General features: G+C 40.9%; 1 protein-coding gene and 1 long non-coding RNA gene across 8 annotated transcripts in view; one reads left to right on the top strand and one right to left on the bottom strand.

Moving 5' to 3' along the window:
* NCOA7 (nuclear receptor coactivator 7) overlaps positions 1 to 25,607 on the bottom strand; it is a 146,904-nt gene that overhangs the window by 6,419 nt on the left and 114,878 nt on the right. For 4 of the 5 annotated variants that reach the window (XM_029943315.1, XM_029943312.1, XM_029943314.1 and 1 more), the window contains 3 exons: positions 18,934 to 19,081; positions 9,784 to 9,909; positions 7,660 to 7,812 (listed from right to left, as the gene is read on the bottom strand). In XM_029943315.1, the coding sequence (XP_029799175.1) occupies positions 7,660 to 7,812; positions 9,784 to 9,909; positions 18,934 to 19,081 (427 nt within the window). Of the gene's footprint in view, positions 1 to 7,659; positions 7,813 to 9,783; positions 9,910 to 11,403; positions 12,132 to 18,933; positions 19,082 to 25,607 lie in introns of those variants that run through there. The other variant, XM_029943316.1, reaches the window with a different exon arrangement.
* Positions 1 to 25,607, top strand: part of LOC115295432 — a 54,580-nt gene that overhangs the window by 24,515 nt on the left and 4,458 nt on the right. For all 3 annotated transcript variants that reach the window (XR_003910394.1, XR_003910393.1, XR_003910392.1), the window contains exon 3: positions 9,699 to 9,941. This is a non-coding gene — a long non-coding RNA (uncharacterized LOC115295432). The remainder of the gene's footprint in view (positions 1 to 9,698; positions 9,942 to 25,607) is intronic.

Raw genomic sequence — 25,607 nt, 5'->3', positions numbered from 1 at the left:
ATTGTAGTAACATTTCTGTACTTCACTGGAATTAAGCTAGTATAAATCAGACTTTATCAACTGCCTGATGATTGCTCTATTTTCCACAGTGCCTCATGGCATGTATTTCTCCATTGTCTAATTTGACTAAAATTGAACCCTATTGCAGGGGTTTCTTTGGCTAGTTTATGAAGTTTACCCTCACTCCAGGAAATGCCTCATTAATGGTCCCTTTTCCTGGTTCTTCCTGGTAGACTAGACGGTTTTCAGTTTACCTTGTTGTCTTCATGCAGATGCTAACCTCCTCTTATTGTTTACCATCAAAATTTTCATCATTTTCTAGAGTATCCTTTGGCTTGAACTTCTCCATACTCTTCTAAATAAAGTAGTTCCTTTGGGGGAAAGCTTCAGAACTCTTTGTTCCCCCAACCCCTGCCCTTTCTTTTTAGATATTCAAAAAGAGTTTAAAAATTTTTTTATTGAGATTGTTGATAGTATATTATGTGAGCTTCAGATGTATATTATCATTTGATGTTGTATTCAATACAAAGTGACCATCTCCAGAGATCTGGTTACTGCCCATCAACCATACTTTTGACCCCTTCTGCTCACTTTGCACACAGCCTACTCCCTCTTTCCCTTTAATCACCAATCTGTTGTGTCTGAGTTTTTTGTTTTTATTTTTTTGTAGTTTTAGACTCCACATGAGTGAAATCATATGGTTTTTGTGTTTCTCCTGACTTATTTCATTTAACATAATGCCGTCAGGGTCCATCCAAGTTGTCACAAATGACAAAATTTCAATCGATTTTATGGCTTAGTAGTATTCCAGTATATATATATATATATATATATATATATATCCATCCATGTGTATATATGTCACATCTTCTTTATCCATTCATCCATCAATAGACACTTAGATTGATTCCATATTCTAGCCACTGGAAATAATGCTATGAACACTGGGATGCATATGTTTTATTGAATTAATGTTTTTATTTTCTTTGAGTAAATTCCCAGTAGTGGAATAGCTGGATAGCATAGTAATTCTATTCTTAACATTTTGAGGGGTGTGGCCACACCATTTTTCATTCCTACTAACAGTGTAATAGAGTTCCCTTTTTTCCATATCCCCACCAACACTTGTTATTTCTTGTCTTTTTGATGTAACCAGCCTAGCCAGTGTGAGGTGATATCTCATTGTAGTTTTGATTTTCATTTTCCTAATAATTAATGATGTTGGAACATCTTTTTATGTGCCTATTGGCCATTTTTAAGTCTTCACTGAAAAAATGTCTGTGCATATCCTACATCCATTTTTTTAACCAGTTGTTTGGTTTTTTTTTTTTTTGGTGAAGTCATATGGGTCCTTTATATATTTTGGATATTAATCCTGTGTTGGATATGTGATTTGCAAATATCTTCTCCTGTCCAGTAGGTTCCCTATCCTTTGCTGTGCAGAAGCTTTACACTTTGATGTCCCATTTTTTCACTTTAGCTTTTGTTTCCCTGGTCTCTGGAGTAAGATTCACAAAAACATCACTAAGATAGATGTCACAGAGTTTACCAACCATGCTTTCTTCTATGAATCTTATGGTTTCAGTTATTATATCTAAAATTTTAATCCATTTTGAATTAATTTTTGTATATAAGACAATTTCATTCTTTTGCATGTAGCCATCCAGTTTTCCTGGCTTCATTTATTGAAGCCATTATCCTTTTTCTATTGTTTTAAGCCCTTTTTATCACAAACCATCTATATATGTGTGGATATGTGTTGCATTGATCTGTGTCTGTTTTTATGCTAACGCCATACTGTTTAAACTAATACAGCTTTGTAATATAGCTTGAGGAAGGGAGTGTTATACCTCCAGCTTTGTTCTACTTCCTTAAGATTGCTTTGGATCTTCAGTATCTTCTGTAGTTCTATCCAAATTTGAAATCATTTATTCTAGTTCTGTGAAAAATAGCACTGGAATTTTGATAAGGATTGCACTGAATCTGTATAATACTCTGGGTAGTATGGCCATTTTAACACTATTGACTCTTTCAATCCATGAACATGGTATCTCTTTCCATTTGTGTCTTCTTCAATTTCTTTCACCAGAGTCCTATGATTTTCAGTGTACAGGTCTTTCAACTCCTTGGTTAAATTTATTCCTAGTTATTTTACTCTTTTTGATATAGTTGTAAAAAGGATTATTTTCTGAATTTTTCTGATAGTTCACTGTTAGTGTATAGAAATGCCATTGATTTATGTAGATTGATTTTGTATCCTGTAACTTTACTGAACTATTAGTAGTTCTAAAAGGATTTTGGTGAAGTCTTCAGAGTTTTCTATATAAAGTATCAGGTCATCAGCAAATAGTGACTGTTTCACTTCTTCTTTTCCAATTTGGATGTCTTTTATTTCTTTTTCTTGTCTAATTGCTGTGTTAGGACTTCCAATACCATGTTGAATAAAAGTGGAAAGAGTAGGCATCCTTGTCTTATTTGTGATCTTAAGAGGAAAAGCTCTCAGCTTTTCACCATTAGGTATAATGTTAGCTGTGGATTTGTTATAAGGACTTTATTATGTTGAGGTACATTCCCTCCATACTTATTTTGTTGAGAGTATCATAAATGGATGTTGAATTTTATCAAATGCTTTTTCTTCATCTATTGAGATGAGATATCATTATCATTTTTTAACCTTCACTTTGTTAATGTGGCATATCACATTAATTGATTTGCAAATATTGAACCATCCTTGTATTCCTGGAATAAATCCCATCTGATCATGGTGTATGAGTCTTTTAATGTAGTGTTGTATTTGGTATATATATATATATATACATATATATATATTATATATAATATAATAAATATATATAAACCAATATTGCACTGTATGTTAACTAGAATTTAAATAAAAATATATATTATAATGAAAATATAAAATATAATAAAATAAAAAATATAATGTAAAATAAAATAATTGAGTTTACAAGTGTTATGTTCTCTTCAATGTTTTGGAAGAGTTTGAGAAGGATATGTATTAAATCTTCTTTGACTGTTTGATAAAATTCACCATTGCAGCCATCTGGTCCTGGACTTTTGTTTGTTGGGAAATTTTTGATTACTGATTCAATCTCCTTACTAATAATCAGTCTGCTTAGATTTTCTATTTCTTCACAATTCAGAAGAATTTGTCCATTTCTTTTAGAGTGTTAAATTTCTTGGCATATAACTGTTCATAGCAGTGTCTTATAATTCTTCGTATTTCTGTAGTATCAGTTGCTAACTTCTCTTTCATTTCTGATTTTATTTGGTCCCTCTTTTTTTCTGGTGAATCTAGCTAAAAGTTTGCCAAATTTGTTTTATCTTTTCAAAGAACCAGTTCTTTGTTTCATTGATCTTTTTTATTCTTTATTAAAATTTTTTTAATTTCATTTATTTCCTCTCTAATCTTTATTATTACATCCCTTCTACTAACTTTAGGATTGTTCTTTTTTTTTTTTCTAGTTTCTTTAGGTGTAAAGTTAGATTATTTGAGATTTTTCTTGTTTCTTCAGACAGGCATATATATTGCTATGCACTTCTCTTTTAGAACTGCTTTTGCTGCATCTCATAGATTCTGGTATGCAGTATTTGTTTTCATTTTTCTGTGTATTTTTTAAATTTCTTCTTTCTTTTTTTCAATGACCTATTCGTAATTCTGTAACTGATTTTTAGTTTCATACCACTGTGTACAGAGAAGATGCTTGATATAATTTTAGTATTACTGAATTTACTGAGACTTGTTTTGTGGCTTAATCTTTCCTAGAGAATGTTCTATGTACACAAGTAGAAGGTATATTCTGCTGTTTTTGGATGGGATGTTCTGTATATGTCTATTGAAGTTCACCTCATTTAATGTGTCATTTAAGGTTAATGTTTTCTTATTGATTTTCTCTCTCTACACACACACACACACACACACACACACTTTCACTTTCTCTCTCTCTCTCTCTCTCGTAGTTTGTTATCTTTCCTTTTTTGTCTTTTAATCTCATACTTGCTTTTGTTAAGTACCGCCAGGTCTGGAGGAGGCCAGAGCTAAGCGGATTGTCACATCTGGTGGGGCAAGGGCTGCGGGGACCTCTGCCATGGACAGGGGCCAGGCCGGGGCAAGTTTGCTTACTGTGTCTAGCAGGGCAGCGGTTGTGGTGGATAAGCACAGGCTGGGGTGACCATGTGCAAGGGGTCTGACGAGGGCCACAGTGGACAAGTGGATGAGTGCAAGGCTGAGGAAAGTCTGTGGTGGACGAGCACAGGGCTGGGGCCAGCCTAAGCACCTGGTCTGCAGGGTTGAGGCTGAGTTGGATGGGGCTGGGCCAGCTGGTGGGGTGGGGCTACAGGGAAACACGGGGTAAGCTTGTAGCACTAGCGAGGGAAAGTGAGAGCACCAAAAATGTCACCCATCAGCACCAGGCTGGCAAGGAGGTAGTGTAAAAAAAAAGGGCACCCTCCAGTGCCTGTATCCCCAGTGCCTGTATCCCCAGTGCCTGTATCCCCAGAGAGATCTTCATCAGACCCCTGCCCTCAGGTATACTCTCTTAAAACTAGTCGACAGATCTCCCTCGCACGCGGTCCAGGTGCTTCTCAAGCCTCTGCCTCTGTGTTGAGATGCAGAGCAAATAAATCTGTGTGTGACTCCTTCAATGGTGGAATTTCCCTTTCCTACAGCCCTTGTGCTCTACTGGAAATTAGCCTCAGGCTTTCAAAGGCAGTTATTTGGGGGTCTGCCATTCTGGTGCAGGTCCTATAGGCTGGCGTGCCTAATGTGAGACCTGAACCCCTAGATTCTCAGAAAGGGGCTGCATGTTCTGTCATCTCTCTCCTTCTTGTGGGTCACTAGTGTCGGGCGGCCGGGGTGGGGGCAGTAGGGTCCTGTGAAAACCACTTTTCTGCCCCCCTTAGCCGTCTTCATGTGGATTTTGTTCTTTTTTTTCCATCCTGTGTTATAGAAGATCTGTTTTGCTAGTCTTCAGGCCTTTTTCAGAGAGAACTGCTCTACAATTGTAACTTTGGTGTGTTCATTGGAGGAGGTTAGCAGAGCTCTATGTCTTATGATCTGCCTTTTCTCCTAGAGCTAGGAGCTAGAGGCTCTGGTGGGTGAAGCACAGCCACTAGTCTCGGCTTGCCCCGCTGGCATGGAATGTCTGCTGTAAGAGCTGAGGCAAGGGCTTTATCGTCCTGTGCTCTCCCAGGCCTAAGCTGGAGCATCTCTCCTATGAATAGAGGTTGGGTAGAAGGAAAGAATTCCTCTATCTCTAAGCCATACTTGCTTGGAATTTAGCCTCTGAAACACAGATCTTGGGTAGAGGATAAGAAGTGCTGGGAACCTGCCCCCAGAGGGCATATCATAGCCCTTTCCTGGGAGCTGGGGGAGTGGGGGCCCCATTCCCTTGTCCACACAGGAGCTTTCGTCAGTCTGAAGCTGAACTGAGGGCTGGAGGGAAGGAAGCAGGTCATGCTTCAGATGCCAGAGAATCTCACTAGTACTAGCGATTTATTAGATTTTCTTAAATAAATGTTTCTTCAGTTGCTGTATGTCCTCAGGACAATTTTCAGAGACTTTAAGTGATTATTTTTATAATTTCTACCAGGTGTGGCTGTTTCACTGATGATGGATTCTACAGAGCTCCTTATTGCTACCATTCTGCATATATCATTCTTTGATATTCAAATATTACATAATTCGCTCCCAGATTTACAGGTGTTGTTCTATCATGTTCTCAAACACAGCAAAGCCTCCTTCTTGCCTGGGGGCTAATGGGGTGTGGAAAGCAGACTTAGTATCCAGGTGTTTTCAAACACAAGTGCCTCCAGGGTACCAGATTCAGGAGTTCAGGCACAGGCCTCACTTACATACCTGCTGACAGGAAGCTTGGTGAAACTGTGCTGCATACCTGCTCTGTGCTGCCAACACCTTCCCCAAAAAGCGTGATATATTTTGGTAAATTAGTAGGAGAACTAATCTATACTTAGGTGAGGGTTTGTGTGTGGTCTAAAACTATCTAGCCATATCTCATCTAAAACATAGCATCCAACGTCTCAAACATTTCACTGAACCCCTAAGTAATTCCATTTTATACTTTTGTTATTATTTTTTCAATTTTTTAAGGTTTATTTATTTTGAAAGAGAGAACATAATCAGGGGAAAAGCAGAGAGAGAGAGAAAGAGCAAGCATAGGGCTCGAACCCACAAACCACAAGATCATGACCTGAGCTAAAGTCTGACACTTAATGGACTGAACCACCCAGGTGCCCCAACTTTTGTTATTATTTTAATTTAAGTTTTTTTAAAATGTTTTATTTATTTTTGAGACAAAGAGAGACAGACCATGAACACGGAGGGGCAGAGAGAGAGGGAGACAGAATCCGAAGCAGGTTCCAGGCTCTGAGCTGTCAGCACAGAGCCTGACGAGGGGCTCGAACCCACGAATGTGAGATCTGACCTGAGCCGAAGTCAGAAGCCTAACCCACTGAGCCACCCAGGCGCCCCTATTTTAATTTTTAACTTGACTGTACCCACTTGGATCATGATTAAATAAAGTGTCATCAATGAAGAAATAATAATAGTAACAATGGTAATAAACTACTCCCCACACTTCTTTATCTATAATAACATTGCACTAAAGTCCCCAAAAAGATCACAGTTGAGAAAGACAGTGCCTTCAGTACTCCCATCTCTCTGTTAATTTCTCCCAAGACAAAGTATGAAAGCAAAGATCTATTCTCCTAAAATGATGCCAATTACATAACTTCACGGCAAGCTCCCCCAGGCTTCATAGTGCCCCACACATAACAGGCACCCATACCCTTTTCTGAACATATGAATAAATGAAAGGCTGTTGAATAAAACCTGCTTCAACGCCAGAAAGAGAAAAGAATGATGTCTACGTCTTACAAATGTAAAGGAATTTCTTCTTGATATACCACGGACCAAACTGAAGTGAATAAATAGCAGACGAGACGTCTTCCTTTGGTGGAGCAAACGCCTGACTGGGTAGTATATGGAAGAAACCTACGCACATTCCACTCATACTCTAAGCTGACAGAGAGAAGCACTAGTGAAGGTACATGAGGCAACATCCAGATTTCATCTCTGCTCCCCCAAACCCACTACAGCATAGGTAAAAGGGCAGTGAGCAACGGAACAGAACATTCTTTGCTATTTCATAACAATCGGGCCCCTAAGGTACAACACACCATGGCCCTGATTGGCTCCCCATCTCAGCAACCATTCCGGCACGGTTTGTGGGTACTACCTCAGCTCCCTGGAATGGGCTCCGAGATGAAGCATATGGGGCAAAATCCTGCTAACTGTAAATCTGGTTGATGAAGAATTCTTATACTGGTCTCTCTACTGTTGTGTGTGAATTTAAAAGTCTTCATCAAAAAAAATGTTTTCTATGAGGGGAGCCTGGGTGGCTCAGGCAGCTGACTGAAAATAAATCATCTGACTCTTAATTTTGGCTCAGGTCATGGCCTTACGGTTCATGGGTTTGAGCCCCACATCAGGCTCTACACTGGCAGTGCACAGTCTGCTTAAGATTCTCTCTCTACCCTTCCCTTTCTCTCTGTCCCTTCCCCCTCCCCAAAATAAATTAATTAAAAAAATTTTTTTTCTATGAAAGGAGCAAGCCTCACCTGATTATCCATATCTTTGATGACCAACAGGACAGGACTGTCTAGCGACGCTGACTTCCGATAGAGAGTTTTCAAACTGGTCCCATGCTCTAATGTGCTATATGCAAGTCTCCATGGATACCCCTGTACCCTTGCTGGAAGGCGTCGGGCCAGCTGCAAATCCAAAGATGGAGATGTAAATATACAGTTTGCCCACAAATCCCTCATAAGCATGTAGCACAAAGCGAGCACCTGGGGCTCAAACTCAAAATCACACTTACTCACATGTTGTTCCTCTTTACTCTGGCAAATTATTTGTCACTATAAACCAAGAAAGAGAAGGGAGAATCACTGCTTGATAGTGTTGACCTTGGCAGGATGCCGGCCAGAGCACACGCTCCCTTTCAGGGCCGTGAATGAGGGGTCACTATGCAACTATGCATTTGAAGATACAGCACCAGTATGATATGAATTAGACACATGCTCTCCCTTTTACATTTGAACCAGACCTTCAGCAAACAGTTCATGGTTCTCCAACAGTTCTTTCTAAATGCTCATAGGCTCAGAACTGCTACTGACAAAGGGAGAACAGAAGTAACAACAAGAAAACATAGGTATTCTGTGCTAGTAGTCAAATAAATGTAGTCTTTCCTCTTCTTGCTTGTATCTTTCACCTACAGTAACATTTAGCTTAAATCTGGCTGCTATAAGTACCAACAATGCGTATCTCTTTAAAAATACTAACAAAGGGGGCTATGAAATAAGGAAGTTTTCAGAATGCTCAACACCAGTTCTAATATAAGCATGAACTCCATCTCCGTAACTGCTTGCTCAAGTCTCCTGGCTTTCCTGAGCCTTCACAGGCTCATTTGCAAACTGAGAGAGTTGAATCCAATTCTTTAATGTCTCTGAAATTCAGGTTTCTGAGTTGGCTAATGGAAGAAATGCAAGAGATTCCTTACTCAAGTTAAAATATGGCACATTATAGTATTTCATAACATCGAAGTTAACATATTTTCAGAAAATATAAAGTCAACAAAGAAAATTATGGAAAAAGGAAAATTACTCCTAGTGGTAGGTAGTTTTCATAAAGCTAGTAAAGTGTATTTGCTATATGACTTTTATTGAGCCCAGTAAGTTAAAAAACCATTAGAATGCTAGTAATCACTAGGATAAATTTAAATCCCTTTGTAAGTGTTAGGAATATGCACAGGACTACGGTAGGATAATTTAAAAACTGTTTTGATCATAGGGGAGTTCTACTGATAGTTTTTTAAGGAACCTCAATACTGTTTTCCAGAGTGGCTGCATCAGTTTACATTCCCACCAAGAGTGTAGGAGGGTGCCCATCGCTTACCCAAAGGATACAGAAGTGCTGATGCATAGGAGCACATGTACCCCAATGTTCATAGCGGCACTTTCTACAATAGCCAAATCATGGAAAGAACCTAAATGTCCATCACCTGATGAGTGTGGTATATATACATACAATGGAGTACTACATGGCAATGAGGAAGAATGAGATCTGGCCATTTGTAGCAAAGTGGAGGGACCTCGAGGGTGTCATGCTGAGTGAAATAAGTCAGGCGGAGAAGGACAGATACCATATGTTTGCATTCATAGGTCTAACAGGAGAAAGTAACAGAGGACCATAGGGAGGGGAAGGGGGAAAGAGAGCTGGGGAGAGTGAGGGACACAAATCATGAGAGACTACTGAATACTGAAAACGAACTGAGGGTGGGGGAAAGGGGGTGATGATAATGGAGGAGGGCACTTGCGGGGAGAGGCACTGGGTGTTATATGGAAACCAATTTGACAATAAACTATTATAAATTAAAAAAAATAAAAAATAAATAAAATGAAAAAAAACTGTTTTGAAGATGTGAAGTGGCTTTTCATTCAGGTTTAAGAGATGAATGCAGTTTCTGGCCAAGTCCCCAAACTCGCAAGAAAGTAACATGGAGTGCTAACATGACCTTTCTGAAGCAGAGAAAGGACACGGATATTGGTTAGGCTGCTGGTGTTCTTTCTTTAACACCTGGCCCTTTCTTCATCCCCAGGGAGAGGAGCCAATGCAGTCAGGGATAAAAAATGCCTTTGTAAAGTCTGGAAGCCCCCCGCCCGGAGTCCCAGGGGAGGGCGCACCTGCTCTATGTGCATGTTCTCCAGGAGCGCACTCTGCGGCTGCAGGGTTGGCAGGGCCACCTCCTCATCGTCTTCGTAGTAACTGCACGTGCTCTTCCTGCGCTTCGCCTCCTCAACAGTGATGATCTGGAATGGAGAAGACAGGCCCCCAAAAGCTGGTATGTTTGCTTTTCCTTCGCTTCCTAAAAACGGTCTCAGTTGCCAAGAACAGGTGGAGTTTTAGCAAGAAGACATACATTGAACCAAGGCTTTGGGAAAAGGGCTAATTTCAACTTCAGTTTCTGAACAAATGCAGAATTTAACACAGTACAGCTGAGGCACTTAATGTGTACAAATTTAAGTCATGGGGCATCCACTTTTACTACTGCTGCCATGTGCTCACTGGGGGTGACTTATTATGCATACTCTACAGGGGACATACCCTTCAAATGCCCTAAATTATTCTCCTTAGCCTGCATCTAAATTTGAATTGTTAAGGGACTAATCAGGAATCATTCTGTAAGTCTTCTCTAAATAGGGATAATGGTAAGGTAAGAATAGTTTTTCAATCAAGACTCCTAATGTCTTCTCTCAAGGCTGTGGCACATAGCAACAAACCCTGGTAGAAATAACAAATGGGAACATCAACTGGAAGGAACAACAGAAAGAGACACAAAGCTAAATTTAGTCTTAATTACAATTAGGGTACACTTCTTTATGTACAATTCAGAAACTATCAAAATAGGTTTTCCTTCAAAACTGAGAAGCATGATTTTATACACTTTTATTATTTCATTATAACTATGCTTATGAACAACCAACATCAATTTCAATTCAAAATCTATTTTTGGGGGGCACTGGGGTGGTTCAGTAGGTCAAGCATCTGACTCTTGATTTTGGCTCAGGTCATGATCGCAAGGTCTCCTGTGCTGACCGACCGTGCAGAGCCTGCTTAGGATTCTCTCTCTGCTTTCTGCCCCCTGCTCAACTTCTGATCGATCTCTCTCTCTCTCTCTCTCTCTCTCTCTCTCAAAATAAATAAATAAACTTAAAAAAACTTAGATCTGTTTTTGCCCCTCCTAATGCCTGGAAAAATCACTAAATTATTCTGAAATTCAGTGATACAGATATGGTGATTAATTCAGCAGAATACCTGGGTACTAGACTCAGTGACTTGTGCATCATAGAGAAAAAAATGTTTTAAGTTACATTTAGTGAAAGCTGTCAGATAATGCACCACTCAATTTCCAATATGCACAGTGACAGATATAAAGTACCTGACACCATGTGAGCCAGATTTATAGGTAAGGAAATTAGCTAATAAATTTTACACTCTTCTCACGGGAGATTTATTTAAAACACTATCAAAGAATCACAAACCCAGCATTTTAAACATATTAAATAAAGCACATGTTTTTTAGTGAACTCCACATTTGACACAGATACAAAGAGGCCGTGGAATGAAGAAAATAAAATAGGGTTTTTTTTTAGTCCAGAAAAAAGGGGCAAACCATACCATATCCATCTCCCAGACATTCGCTTGAAATTCCTTTCTCATTAGAAAGCATTTGAAAACGTATTGAGTGGCAGATCTCTGAGGATTCACTGGCACTTAATTAGCTCTCAGGAACTCCTACTTACCTTCACAAAAGGCTCTTGGTCTGGTCTCGCACAATAGAAAATCTGAATGTCCAAGGGTAACCTCCGGTCTCGCATCGTGACAGGGGGAGACCTGTCTGCTTGCTCTCTAACGAGGAACAGCTTTTTTCTCTGCCTTCACACCACTGTTGCTGACGGCCACGCTGAGCTACAACTGTTTTTGCAGTATCTAGTTTCCTGCATGATTGAGTTTCTGTTTCCCTTAGGAGAGGGCTCAACATTTCTACAGGAACACACCCAAATTAGGATTTAGAGCCAACACACTTCCTGTCAGGCATTGCTGTGAGGTTGTAAAATGACACTTTCACCTTTGAAACAGTAGTTTCCTAACTGCAACAAAACTCCATTGTTTTTTCTTTTTTTTTTTTTTTTATTCTTCTACTTTTCTTCCTTTTGGTCCTCTGGCTAAGCTAGCTCTTCTAGCCCTGCCTTTTCAAAGTTTTTTTTTTTCCCCAGCACCTTCTCTAAAAGCTAAATTTTCATTTTAAACTTTATGTATGTTCCCTGACATAGGTTTGAATTTCAAAGGAGACTTTACCCAATGCAGGTTTATTACACTTCAACAAGGGCATTTCAACTTCAATGCCACATCATGTTTGTGGATATGAGGACCTTCAAGGAATAGGAGAACATCCTGGTTTCTAAGAGGCTGAGAAAAAGGTTACTTTACATTCAGTGTTTCAAAAGCTGGCAAAGGAACATTTACCTCCTTACCTTTTAGAGTACTCAAATTTTTTTTTCAATATTTTTATGTTTTTATTTATTTTTTGAGAGGATGAGAGGGAGAGAGACAGAGAGCATGAGCTGAGGAGGGGCAGTGAGAGAGGGAGACACAGAATCCGAAGCAGGCTCCAGGCTCTGAGCTGTCAGCACAGAGCTTGATGCAGGGCTTGAACCCACAAACCGTGAGATCATGACCTGAGCTGAGTCAGACATTTAACTGAGAACTCATCTTAATGACTAATAAGCATGATGAGTTCCCCTCTACCTCCCAGATCAGATGGCAGGGGGTTGGGGGAAAATGTAGATCACCATGGCATCAATTTTCAGTGATTGTTCTGTGACTCTTCCAGACCCCAAACAGCCTTTTGGTTTTGGGTACCGCTGAGCACAAAGGAGTGCTATTGCATAGCTCAAGTGGGGCTCCGTTCTCATGAGAACTCTGGCAGATACTCCATGACCAGACCCACATCAGCTGGAACTTATTTTCAACACAAGCACCAGGACACAATTTGGGGCAGAATCACTCAGATTTTGTGCCAGTGAGACAGCATTCTCTTCAGTTCCTGGGACTTCACAACAGCTAGCATTTACTGATGTCTCTCTTGATGACAGCCAGTGCCAGGTACTTGGCCAGACTTGGAGACACAAAGCAGTCCAGTCTCAAGTGGACATGCTAGGAAAGAGACATTTATAAATAATATGAATGCCACTCCATGTAATATAATATATATTGTGGGGCCACCTAGAGAATTCAGAGATGGCTTATTCACAGAGCTGATGGGCCTTCAGTTTGAGAGCAGAGGGTGGGGTGTGGAGAGATGTCGGGGTGGAGGATACAGGAGGAAAATAGCTGTGTTTGCTCCAGGTTCACAATGGCTCGGGATTAGAAAGGAAGAGAAGTAGAGATGAAGCTGGGGAGGGACAGAAATGGAGAAAATAAAGAATCTTAATGCCACGAAGAAGCTGAGAACTTATCCTAGGGGTCACTGCTTCTAAAACCTGGCTATTCTTCAAAATCTAGGAGCTTTATGGGGCGCTGGGGTGGCTCAGTGGTTGAGTGTCCGACTTCGGCTCAGGTCATGATCTCACAGTTTGTGGGTTCGAGCCCAGTGTCAGGCTCTGTGCAGGCAGCTCAGAGCCTGAAGCCTGCTTCCGATTCTGTATGTCCCTCTCTCTCTGCCCCTCTCTTGCTCATGGTCTGTCTCTGTCTCTCAAAAATAAATAAATGTTAAAATAATTTTTTTTAATTTAGGAGGTTTAAAAACACATATTCACATTCCTCCCCCAGACGTACTAAATTTCTGTCTCTAGTGGTAAAGGGCTAAGAGTCCACTAAAAAACACAAATAACTGAGTTGTGGTTCTGATGACTGGCCAGGTGGGTAATAACTGTAGGCAAGGGGGAGTTTCTGAGTGTTTGAAACATGGGAGTGTATGGTCACATGTTTAAACAAGCTAAATAGCACAGAACATATATGGGACCTTTAAAAAGGATGAAGGAAACATCAGAAATTATTAAGTAGTGCTAGAAAACTGATTATAAATATTACCTATCATGTATCAATAAATCAACTAAAGATTGAGTGGGGTTTAAATAGATACTACAGGGCAACCCATACCTAAAAACACTAGGGGGAAAACAAAAGCAAAACCAAAACAGCCCTTCCCCTGATCACACACATGCTTTTGTACACGTGTGTTATTCTCTTTCTTAGGAAAAAATAGAGGAGAGGGGCACCTAGGTGACTCAGCCCATTGAGCAACCGACTTCAGCTCAGGTCACGATCTCATAGTTCATGAGACTGAGCCCTGCATCTGGCTTGCTGCTGTCAGCACAGAGTCTACTGTGGGTCCTCTATCTCCCTCTTTCTGCCCCTCCCCTACTCTTGCTCTCTCTCAAAAATAAATATTTAAAAAAGATAGAGAAGACAAAAAATTAATATCATTTAATTATAAAGAGCTCAATATGATGAAACTATTAAGATCCTTTTAGGAATATGAGCAAAGGAAATGAGCGGGAATCTCACACACACACACACACACACACACACACCCAGAAATAGCGCATATATATGTGTGTGTGTGTGTGTGTGTGTGTGTGTTATAGCACTTATATATATATAAGTACACATATTTTTTCATTTATTCTATCCTCAACTAAGGAAATAAAATATATCATTTTTCTTCTTGCAAATTAGCAGAATTTGGGGGGGAATAATGTACTAATCCTTGTTGCTGGAATAAATAGTGAGGGGGTATTCCTCACATTTCTGGCAAGTTAAGTTGTCATATATAAAAAAATAGGATCCTTTAAATATTCATACTCTTGTATCAACTAGCGTCACTTCCAGGAAACTAAGGGAACAGTAAGGGCTGCAGGTCATCTCATCCTTGTGAAAAACCTGAACCAACACAATGATTCCTACAAGCGGGGAATTGTTCAATACGTTATAATTGAGATTTTAAATGTCATGCAACCATTACAGTGAGGCTTAAAAATCTTCAATGATATAGTTCTCACAGGATGTTAGGTGGGAAAACCGATACAAAACTGCACATAAAAGATGACTGCCTTTTGCAAAACTAAAAAGTAAGACTCCCTACCCCCACCCCCAACCCCTAGAAAACATTGTAAAAGAAAAAAGAAAAAAAAAGTGAATAAAATGCACAAAAATGTTAAGGGTGGTCACAGAGTTTTAAATGTGCTGCATTATACTTTTCTGTAGTTTCCAAATTTCCTACAATAAGGTGTTACTTGTATAAAACTAGGACATAAAGCTTACATAGAGGGTCTGTGTACAGGAGGACAGCCTGGTGGCTGCGCTGGGACTGGAGGTGCCCTTGGGAGTCCAAGGGAAAGGTGCAGGCGGGCTGACTGGGGCAGGTTTGGTGGAGGGAAGCAGAGGCCTCTGTACCATGTAAGATCACAATCAATAAAACTCTGACTAGATATGATGAAGGAAAAGAATCTAGGATGATCTCTAGGTTTCTGGCCTGGGCCCCCACCAACTGAGATGGGAACACATGAGACGAAGCAAGTGTGGGGGCAAGATGTGTTGTTTTGGACATGCTGAGGATCACACACCCACTGGCTTCTGGGGAGTGAAGGTCCTCTTCCCAGAGGAGGAGCGGCACTGCTGCCGCGGCTTGGCTTGACTGCAGTGCTAGTAGGCAGGGCCTGCCCCTGCGTGCCGTGAGCAGGCAAACATTCTCCTGCTCATTGCACTTTTGGACTCTCTCTGCCATGTGGCCAGAAAACACGGATAGGGCAGCCCGACCAGTCTAGCCACTTCCCTCTCCAGTTATCAGCTTAAGCATGAGGAGCTTGGAATAGGCCAACCGATTTCTTCCTCCTTCTTCACCCCTTCTTCTTTTCTTCCTCTTCCACTGCAGATCCAGAGTACTTTCTTAGAGGGATTTGCCCTCTCTTTCTCCTCAGTGGCTCAATCTGAGAGGGCCTTGGGGAGACTGCCCAGGCCCACACTAGATCTTGAAGCAGACCTGTCTCTCCCTGCATACCTCTTTGGCTTCTTTCCCTCTGGTACTGGTAGGTGTGGCCTCTCCTTCCACTGGCTACTGGGGTTGTCAAGAGCTGAGACTCAAGGATGGGATTAGTGGGCAGAGGCAGAACAGTCTTTCAAGGGGGCTGCTCCTGCTCAAAGTATTCAGGCCTCCTCAGGCAAGCGTTACCCCCGCCTCCCAGCACCTTCACCACCATGCAATTGAAACCTCTATGGAACTCCATACTGGAGCAAGAGGCCACAGCCTGAGTAAGAAAATAGACATTTCAGGGGCACCTGGGTGGCTCAGGCAGTTGAACATCCTATTCTTAGTTTAGGCTAAGGTCACAGTCTCACAACTTTGTGAGTTTGAGCCCCATGTCTTGGGTGGAGTCTCTCTCTCTTTCTGCTCATCCACCACTTATGCAGTCTCTCTCTCAAAAATAAATTTAAGAAAAAATGAAAATGTACATTTCCTGGCTTTGCTTCCTTTGTGCACATATCTTATGGGGCCTCTTAGACACAGCTGATTAGGTGAGGGCAGAACTTGATATTCTTGGGTGCCTTGGCCAGAATACCAATATCACACCACCTCGGCCTCATGGGCACTTGCAGCTGTGCCTGGGGGGTGGCTATGAGCGCTAGGGAGCAACTTGGGAGAAAGCGGTGTGTGGTGTAGGTAGAGGTGGGAGTTGTACATAGTAGTAAGCCACAAGAGGTGATGAGCTCATCCAATGACGGTGTAACAGATGAGAAGAGGGCCAAGGACAAACTCAGGGAGCAGCACGAGAAAAGGAACCAGCAAAGTTGACTTAGAAAGACTGGCCTAAGACAGCAAAAAACAGAAAGAAAAAATCAGAACTGATATCAAAAGCCAGGGGAGGAAGAGCCTGATAGGCTCAAACAGCTTCAAGTAGCGGTTCCAAACAAGCAGCTTTGTGAACTCTGGGGAGACATAAGACGTAAACAAGTAAATCTGGGGATGATACGCTACAGAGCTCTGAATCTGTGAGACAGGAAATGGGTACAAGCACGCGTGAGAGAACCTGCCGTTCCAGAAGGGGTCAGACAGACCTAAGCGGCAGGCTCATTTCCCTCGCTCGTCCCAATCTGGCCAGGTTCCAGCCTCGGAAGGATCCGACGGTGCGCTTGATGGATCTCAAACCAGGCTGGGATTGCTGGAGAAAATCATCGCTCACTGCTGCCACTATAAACGTGGCAGACCCAACAGGCGACCAGACAGCCACCCATGACAGTCCTTAGCGTTTATCCTAGTCTCCATTGAGGCTATTTCATACCTTCTCTATATTCCTGTAACTCCTCCTTCACTTCAGGAGATGGCCTTCCTTCCACTGCAAAGAAACTATCAGATGAAAAAAATGCCACAGTTTACCACCACCAAATCTGCGTTTTATTTGCACACATCCTATTCTTTTCTCCTGCCCACCAACTTGTCTAAAACCAATCCTATCCCGACCCCCACATTCTCTGCTGATTCTCAGAGATCTGCTCTCCTGATCAGTCCCTTCCTCACTCCCTTATTTTCTGTACCTGCTACCCTGGGCTTCCTGCTGGCCTCATCCAAAAGGTTAAAGTCTCTCCCACAAGAGGGAAAACCTTCTCAACCTCGCTTCCTCTTCCAGCTCACCACCTCATTTTTATTCTCCAGAACCAAATTTGAATTGTTTGCCCACCTTTACTAGTTCTACGTATCTCCCACACTTTCTCTGAACCACTGGAATCTAAATTTTGAACTTAACTTTAATGAGACTGCTCTTGTCAAAGTCACCAACTACCTCCTTGGTTTTCTGTCCAAAAGACATACCTCAGTTCTTATCTTCTGACTCCTCTGCACGTAAGTTATTTTGACTATGACTTCTCTCTTGAAACATTCTCTTCCCTTGTTTTCTAAGACATGACTTTCCTTGTTCTCTACCTTCTTCCCTGGCTGCTTTGTGGTTCTGTTGCCTTTGGCCCCTTTAAATGCAGTTATCTTTAAGGGTTCTATTCTGAGCCCTGCTCCCTGCCCACTGTAAATACTCTCCTAGGATGACCTCCTCTATACTCATAACTTCAACGTTGCCACTGATTGCCAAATCATATCTTTAGATATTTCTAAGTTTTATTCTGTCTCTTGGACAGATTGGTAGATTTTCTACTAAACCTAATACTCTTGCTATGCTCCCATCTCAGTGAAGGGCAGGGACCACTACTCCTTCAGCTCCCACTCTAACAACCAAGAGATCAATCTCCGTATCTTCCTTAATTTCCACATAAGATTACTCACAAAATCCTGTGTATTCCACTTTCTAATTATCTTTCAAAAGCACTCAATTTTCTCCACCCTCACTGCCACTATTGTAGCAACCATTATCTCTCAAAATTGATGCCTGCAAGGGCCTCCTAATGGTCTTTGAGCCTCAAGTGTTGTCCAACTCCTCCAATCACCTGAACATCTGCCAGAAAAGAGCTCTCAGAAATGCATGCGTGTATACTTCTCCAGACTCAAAACTGTTCAGGGCTTTCCCACTACCTTTGGGATGATAGACATGGTTCATAGGTCCTTTGTGATGTGAGCTTGCTTCCTTTTCTTACTTCATTTCTTGCCCCTCCTTCAGTTTTGCACTCTATGGTCCAGCCACACTTAACCTCTTAGTTTATCAAATGCCCCAAACTCTGTTTCTCCCTTGGTCATTCCTCTGCAGACTTTCATCTCTGGCCAGAACATGACCCATGGCCCATTCTACCCCAACTGCCTAAACTCTCCCTTCTGATCTTTGTTCAGATCACTCTGGGCAGCTTTCCCTAATCTCCCTGGCTCTATTCAGGTGCCTGCCTCCCATGCTCCTATAGCACTTGGCACGTCCCCTATAATGGCAATCATCTCATTATATTGTAATGATTCATCTGTACTCATTGATGCCAAATTCTGCTTCTCTAATCCATTGTGCCATTAAGAAATGCTTGGTAAGTGCTCAGAAAAATTATGAAGGGCTTTCCAGACCACATTAAGGAGCCTGAAATTCATCCTGTACATAAAGGGGACCCATTAGCAGTTTTTAAAAAGGAAAGTGAACTGGCCCAGCAGCAGTAGTAGTGGTGGTATTTATCTGACACACACAACTAGCTCAAATAGAGGAATAAAGTTATTTCCCTCTGTAACTTCAAAAGTGCACTGGAAATCTAACTTCTTGCCAGCCAAGAAGTTTTTGGTGTCCGGACACAAGACATTTTTGATTGCATACTGTAATTTAATGGCCGCAGCAGTCTAGCCCCTCTCGAGTGCTCACCTCCCAGCTCTTGGTGGTTGGCTCACTGAAGAAGTTGTCAATCATGTTCAGTTCCTCCTTTTCCACCACCACAAAGCCTTGCTCTTTGGCATCTTTCCCATAGACGTCAGGAGACCACTGAACAAAGAACGTGTACAAGTGATCCACCCTGAAAAACACGTTTGTCATAGAAGTTAACACCAAATCCACTTTCCTGGCAGGCAGAAGTAGGAACTCGGGCACTGGCAACCATCCTTTTCCTGCTTGGCAAATCCATTTTGCTAACTGGGAAATTTCCCACTGTGAAGACGACCTCTATGAGTGCATTGCAAATTTGGAAGATAAGTCAATGAGTGAAAGTAGAAGTCCACAGACACTGAGAGCCTGTCTTTCAATCTGAGGAAAAAAATCAGGAGATGGGGCATAAAATTGAAAAATAAAAATGAAATGTTTACACCAAATATTTTCTCCTCATTAGGTCTTCATTTATTGGACACTTGTATTCATGGGGAAAAAATGATCTGAACCTTTAACTGGAAAAGATAAAGAACAATTCAGTGGGTTTTTATGTAGGTAAAGCACTGTTATAATTTTAACAAAACACCTTTAATAGCTACAAAGTAAATAATACTCATTTTTGCTTGGATATTAGAGACTTAATTTATTGACATGTGAATGTGGTTGGTTTCTTATTTCTCTGTTCTCTTATACATATTTAACACCTGGAGTTACTGTAGCATCTTACCAAACTTCATCAATAGAGAGATAGCTAATCCCCAAGCAGAGAATAAGAACTCTGGTCCCAGCACCTACAATATCCCCCCAGGTATGAGAATCACAACCTCTCTAACCTTCGATTCTACACCAGCCATCATAGTGGACGGAGTGAGTGACAGGATCAGACGATTCTTAAAGTCTTTTCTAATTACAGACTGGGAATTCCAATGTAAGCCTACTGTCTGGGGCAATATTAACTTACTGCTAATTTTTAGAAAGTGATAATTATGTAGAAATATTATAATAATATTGCTATAGCTTGAATGTTTGTATACCCCCAAAATTCGTATGTTGAAACCTAACCCCAAATGTGATGGTATTTAGATGCAGGACCTTTGGGAAGTACTTAGGTCATGAGCCCTCATGACTGGGATTAGTACCCTTAAAAAAAGAGGCCCCTTTTCACCATGTGACACAGAAGGATAACTGTCTATAAAGAAGAAAGTGGGCCTTCACCAGACAAATCTGCCAGCACCTTGATCTTGGACTTCCCAGCCTTCAGAACTGCGAGGAATACCGTTCTGTCATTTATAAGCCACTCAGTCTTATGGCATTCTGGTACAGCAGCACAAATGGACTAAGACAAATATTAATAGAACTAAAACAAAACAAGAAATGCCCCCCACAATTCTGAAATCCCAATGGAGCAAAAGCTTTTCAGGTTTCTCTATTCCTATCTGTTCTTGTCACAGGTATATAGTTTTCATTGTTAGATCAGGACCCACATATAACTGTTTGCTATATGTAACATTCAATTACACATATCTGCCATGTTGCTAGCCTTTGCCCAGATTTATATTGGCTCATTTCATGAAAGTATTAAGTTATAAACAGTCTGAATTCCTGCATTGTAGGATATTTAGCTTCTTCCCATTTCTTCAGTTGTATAAACATTATAGTGAACAACCTGAGGGTCTATGCCTTTCACTATCTTTTGAATTATTTCTTCAAGGTGAGTTCCCAGAAACAGGATTACTGAGCTAAAGGGCATGACTTTATATCTTGTGATTCATCCTGCCAGGTGGCTCTTGAAAGGCTCACTAGTTTACTCTTGACACCAGCAGTTTAGTTTGCATTAAAGTTCCATACTAATCTTGCTCATTATCCTTTTTTTAAAAAAAGAGTTGAATACATATTTAAGTTTTACCTGACACACTTGGCATTTCTCTGAGTGTTGGTGCACTAACAATTTTCAGAGGTTTTCTTCCTGGCTATGGCTTTTCTTTCATGAATTAGCTCTTTGTGGCTGAGGATCAGTGTTTTCCTTTTCAGTTTGTGGGAACTTTTACGAATATAAACATAAACTGCTATCAAATGTGTTTCAAAGCTGTTGTTTCCCTTTATATTAATCATGTCTTTCCTCTCATAATACAGGATTATCAATTTTCATATACTTCAAAAGTCTATTTCCTTTGAGATTTCTCCTACTCCTTCAAAGCTTAGAGAGTTAATATCTAAGACAAGGTGTGTATCTCTGTGTGTGACATGCTATTATTTCTATTTTTTTAAGAAAAAGATATAATTGTACTTGGATGTGATGGTTAAATGTAGATGACATCAACTTGGCCATTTTGAGTTCAAACACTAGTCTAGATGTTGCTGTGAGGGTGTTTTTTAGATGTGATTAATTTTTCAGATGTGATTTAAACCAGCAGACTTTCAGTAAAGCAGATTACCCTCCATGATGTGAGTGGGCCCATGCGATCAGTTGACAGCCTTTAGAGAAAAAGTCTGAGAATCCCTGAGCAAGAAGGAATTCTGTCTCTAAACAGCCTTCAGACCTGAAACTACAATTCAAAATCTCCCTGGGTCTCTAGCCTATCAGCCTCCCCTTGCAGATTTCAGACTTGCCAGCTCCCACAATCACGTAAGCTAATTCCTTTAGACAAATCCTTCTCTCTCTCTCTCTCTCTCTCTCTCTCTCTCTCTGTGTGTGTGTGTGTGTGTGTGTGTGTGTGTGTGTGTGTGTGTGTATTGTGTATCCTTTTGGTTCTGTTTCTCTGGAGATCCTGGACTAGTACAATGGACTATTCTGAAAGGGTATATAAGAAACTGATCAAAATGGGTTACTTCTGGGGAATGGAATGGGGTGGGACAAAGACATGTTTTACATCATATATACCTTTAAGTTGCTTTAACTTTTGGAATAGGCAGGACATTTTTCTGATTCTAACATCAAAACTATATTTTAAAACGCCAAATAATGAGAAGTTTCCTTCTCATTCACATCCCTGTCTACCAAATTCTGTGCCCACTCTTTTCCCTTATAGGTGACCACGCATTTCATTTCCTGCATATTTTTGTAATGTTATATAGATATAAATAAATGTAAATATGTATTCTTTCCATCTTCCATTTCTACAAAAGACAGCACTATTCTCTATCTTGCTTTCTTCATTTAACAATATATTCTAGTATCTTTCCATATCAATATATAGATGGCTCCCTCATTCTTTCATTTATAGCGACACAGTATTTTACTCTGTAGATTAACCAGAGTTTATGTAATCATCTTCTATAGATGGACCCTTGGGTGGTTTCCAAGACTGAGTTGTTACAAATAGTGCTGTGACGAGTAACTTCGTATGTGAGTCACATCACGTGCATACACACTACAATTGTAGGATATATTCCCAGAGGTGGGACTATTGTCAGAGGAGCAATTCCTTCTAACCTTGTCATATACAAACAATGTTGACCTTTTTAATGATACCATTGTTTGTCTTCCCATCAGCAATAAATACACGCACACACACACTCTCTCTCTCTTTCTCTTGAAAAGCAGCATTCAAAAGTATTTATACTATGCAGTATAAATTTTCCTATGAAAAAGTAACTTAGAAAAAATTAATCACTACTCCAGTGAGGTTTGATGAGTATACAATGGTAACTCCTTCTGTTTCCTAAAACTTAAAATTTAATCCATCTCAACTATGTTTTGTAAGAGAGACCCCAATATGCTTCACTCTAGCTCTTGGAAAGGAACACATTTACTATGCTCCTATCTACAATAATAAAAGGACTTCCTAATTATTCATTGGCTAGCTTTCCTGTGAGAAAGAGAAAAACAGTCCCCGATACCAGCTCCGCTGGGCCTACCAGCCAGGCCTCAGTGTTGTTAGGAGCTGGCCTGGCCCTCATCACAAGACCCTCAGATTCTCCTGTTGAATATAAACAATTTCACAAACATCAACATCAGACAAGACTCTCTGACCATGATGAATCAGGACAAGAACAAGACCCCTCTGAGCTCTCTTGAACACAAACAAGAAACATGAACATTGTCCAGCCACAAAAATGACCAAACAGCCCTCCAATTTGGGTATGTGAGTGACTGGGCTGCTTTACTAATTACAGCATTAAGCTCTTTAGTCCTTCCTTCCTTCTTTCCTCTTAGATAAGACTTGTAAGACACCCAATCATAAAATGACCTCTGCTTCCTGATAGTATCTAATCTAGACCAAATGCCAACTCCCTGAAGTCCTCCACTGAATCACCTAACATGTCACATCTAAACCCTGCCCTGCTTTCTAGCACTCATTTTCCGAGATGGCCCACAGTCCCATGGTGTGCATTCTCTCTTACACCAATACATCAACCCAGCTCATTCAACTTCAGGTGTGTTTCTTGAGGTCTCTGGCCAGATGGCACTGCTTCCTTCAACAACTCCTAGTATTGCCCTCAGGGAGATTACTTTCCAGAATATTGGAGCTGATGGGGATATTGGGTATCATTTAATTCAACTAACTCACTTTAGATATAAGGGAGTGGGGGCTCTGAAGTCTACCATGAGCATCAGGTAGGACTCAGCCAGACTAGATCTTCTGAGGTGACAATCAGGGTTCTTTCAATCATACTACAAAGCCTTCCCCTTATTCCACACTGATTTCTTAATTGTTTCCACACTGATTTCTAAATTGTTAACTTACCGGTTATGACACCAGACACATTTCTGTCATTTTTTTGGAACTACTTTCCATGAAGGACTCCTCATTTGTTCTCTAACATTTGATCCTCATAGGAAAAGTCTCTGTGTAAATGTAAACACTAAAGATGCATCCCAAGACATGATTAAAGCTCATGCTGATACATATCCCCGTGCAAGACTGTGAGGGAATGAAGAGTGAGGTGCAGATTTGGAATTAAGATTACATACTTTATTTTTTAAAAAATTATGCTTATTTTTGAGAGAGAGCAGACAGAGCATGAGCAGGGGAGGGGCAGAGAGAGAGGGAGACACAGAATTTGAGACAGGCTCCAGGCTCTGAGCTGTCGGCACAGAGCATGAACTGCAAGATCATGACCTGAACCAAAGTTGGATGCTTAACCAGCTGAGCCACCCAGGCACCCCCTCCCCCAATTTTGTTCCTTCGTAGACATAATAAGATAATATAAATTGTGTAAACTGTGGATCAATAAAGATTTTAATGAGAGATCCTATCCTAGAAATTGCGTCACTTCCCTTTTTGGTTACGAAGACATTAAGTTGCTTGAGGAGACCCTCTGAGCAGTCTTTTTAATTTTGTAGATGTGAGGTGAGTAGGATTTATTGGTCTGGAGGAAGATATACCTGGACATTCTGTTGTCAACAGCTTGTTCTTACAACCCACTGGGAAGGTGAGAGAGAGGGAAGATTTGTATAAAATCCAAAGGATTTCCTGAGAAGGAGGAATCCTGTGCCTAGTACCCTTTGAAGTTCAACATTATTAAAGCATCTGATTAATTAAGGTGGTCCAAATAGAGGAAAACCCATAGGAAAAGACAATATCCTTTCCCCACCCCACCCTTCTCGAAAATAAACTCTTCAGGGTAGTGGGGGGAATGGTCTAGAATGTTAGTTATCCTGGGATCCTTATGAATGCTATGATTATTTTTGGGAATAGGTCAATTTGGGCATAGTGGCTGATGGTAAAACTTGGACCAAATTGCCTGCCACACTGGGCATACCATGGGAGGAAATGGCTACTTATGTCATATATGTATGTGTGAGTTTCTCAGAAGCTGTTAACAAGGTGTAGGGGTGGGGAAAGGTCAATTTTGGCATCAAGCATTCTTGCCTGCCAGTGCCATTCTCTCCACAATAAATAGCTCAGCCTGGGGCAGTAGTCTGGGAAGGCCTGGTAAGGGGGCCTCTTCTCCCAAACCTCTTCCCTTGGGACTTCTGGGTTTCCAGTAAGTGGTAAATCAAGACTCTGGATTTGCTGCCAGAGTGAGTGTCCTATTCTTCAGCAGCTTGTAGTGTGTCAAAGAGCAGCCAGAGCAGCCCTTTAAACTGGGTGACGCCCTGGGCATTTTGGACTTACCATAGAAAAAGGATCTAGAAAGGAGGGAAGAGGTACTCTCAAAGTATCACAGAAAAGAGGGTCGGAGTAATAAAATTTTTAAATATTAAACAGAGAAGTGACCTTATTTTTAAAAAAAATTTTAAATGTTTATTTATTTTTGAAAGAGGGAGAAACAGAGCATGAGCGGGGGTGGGGGGAACACAGAGAGAGAGAGCAGGAGATACAAAATACAAAGCAGGCTCCAGGCTCCGACCTGTCAGCACAGAGCCTGACACGGGGCTCATACTCACAAACTGTGAGATCATGACCTGAGCTGAAGTCAGATGCTTAACTGACTGAGCCCCCCAGGCGCCCCAAGAAGTGACCTTATATTTTAAGCAATGCTGATGATATATATCAGTGACCTAAAAAGAAAAGATGTGACTCCCGGTCTCAAGGATGTTACATTGTATAGCAGCTCTACGAGGCAAGTATTACGATGCCCAACTTAAAGGCAAGAAAATTGAGGCTTTGTAAATTCAATAATGTGCTCAAATACCCCATCTCTGGAAATGCTCCAGCCGGTCCAAGCTGACTGCCTCCTCTTTATGAATTCTGAACCTCAAGGAAGACAGTACATTTTTGCACCTGTCC

This window comes from Suricata suricatta, chromosome 7 (genome assembly GCF_006229205.1).
Source record: "Suricata suricatta isolate VVHF042 chromosome 7, meerkat_22Aug2017_6uvM2_HiC, whole genome shotgun sequence".
Taxonomy (NCBI): Eukaryota; Metazoa; Chordata; class Mammalia; order Carnivora; family Herpestidae; genus Suricata; species Suricata suricatta.
The sequence above is the reverse complement of the archived record's forward strand: the minus strand, read 5'-3'. Positions and strand labels throughout refer to the sequence as shown.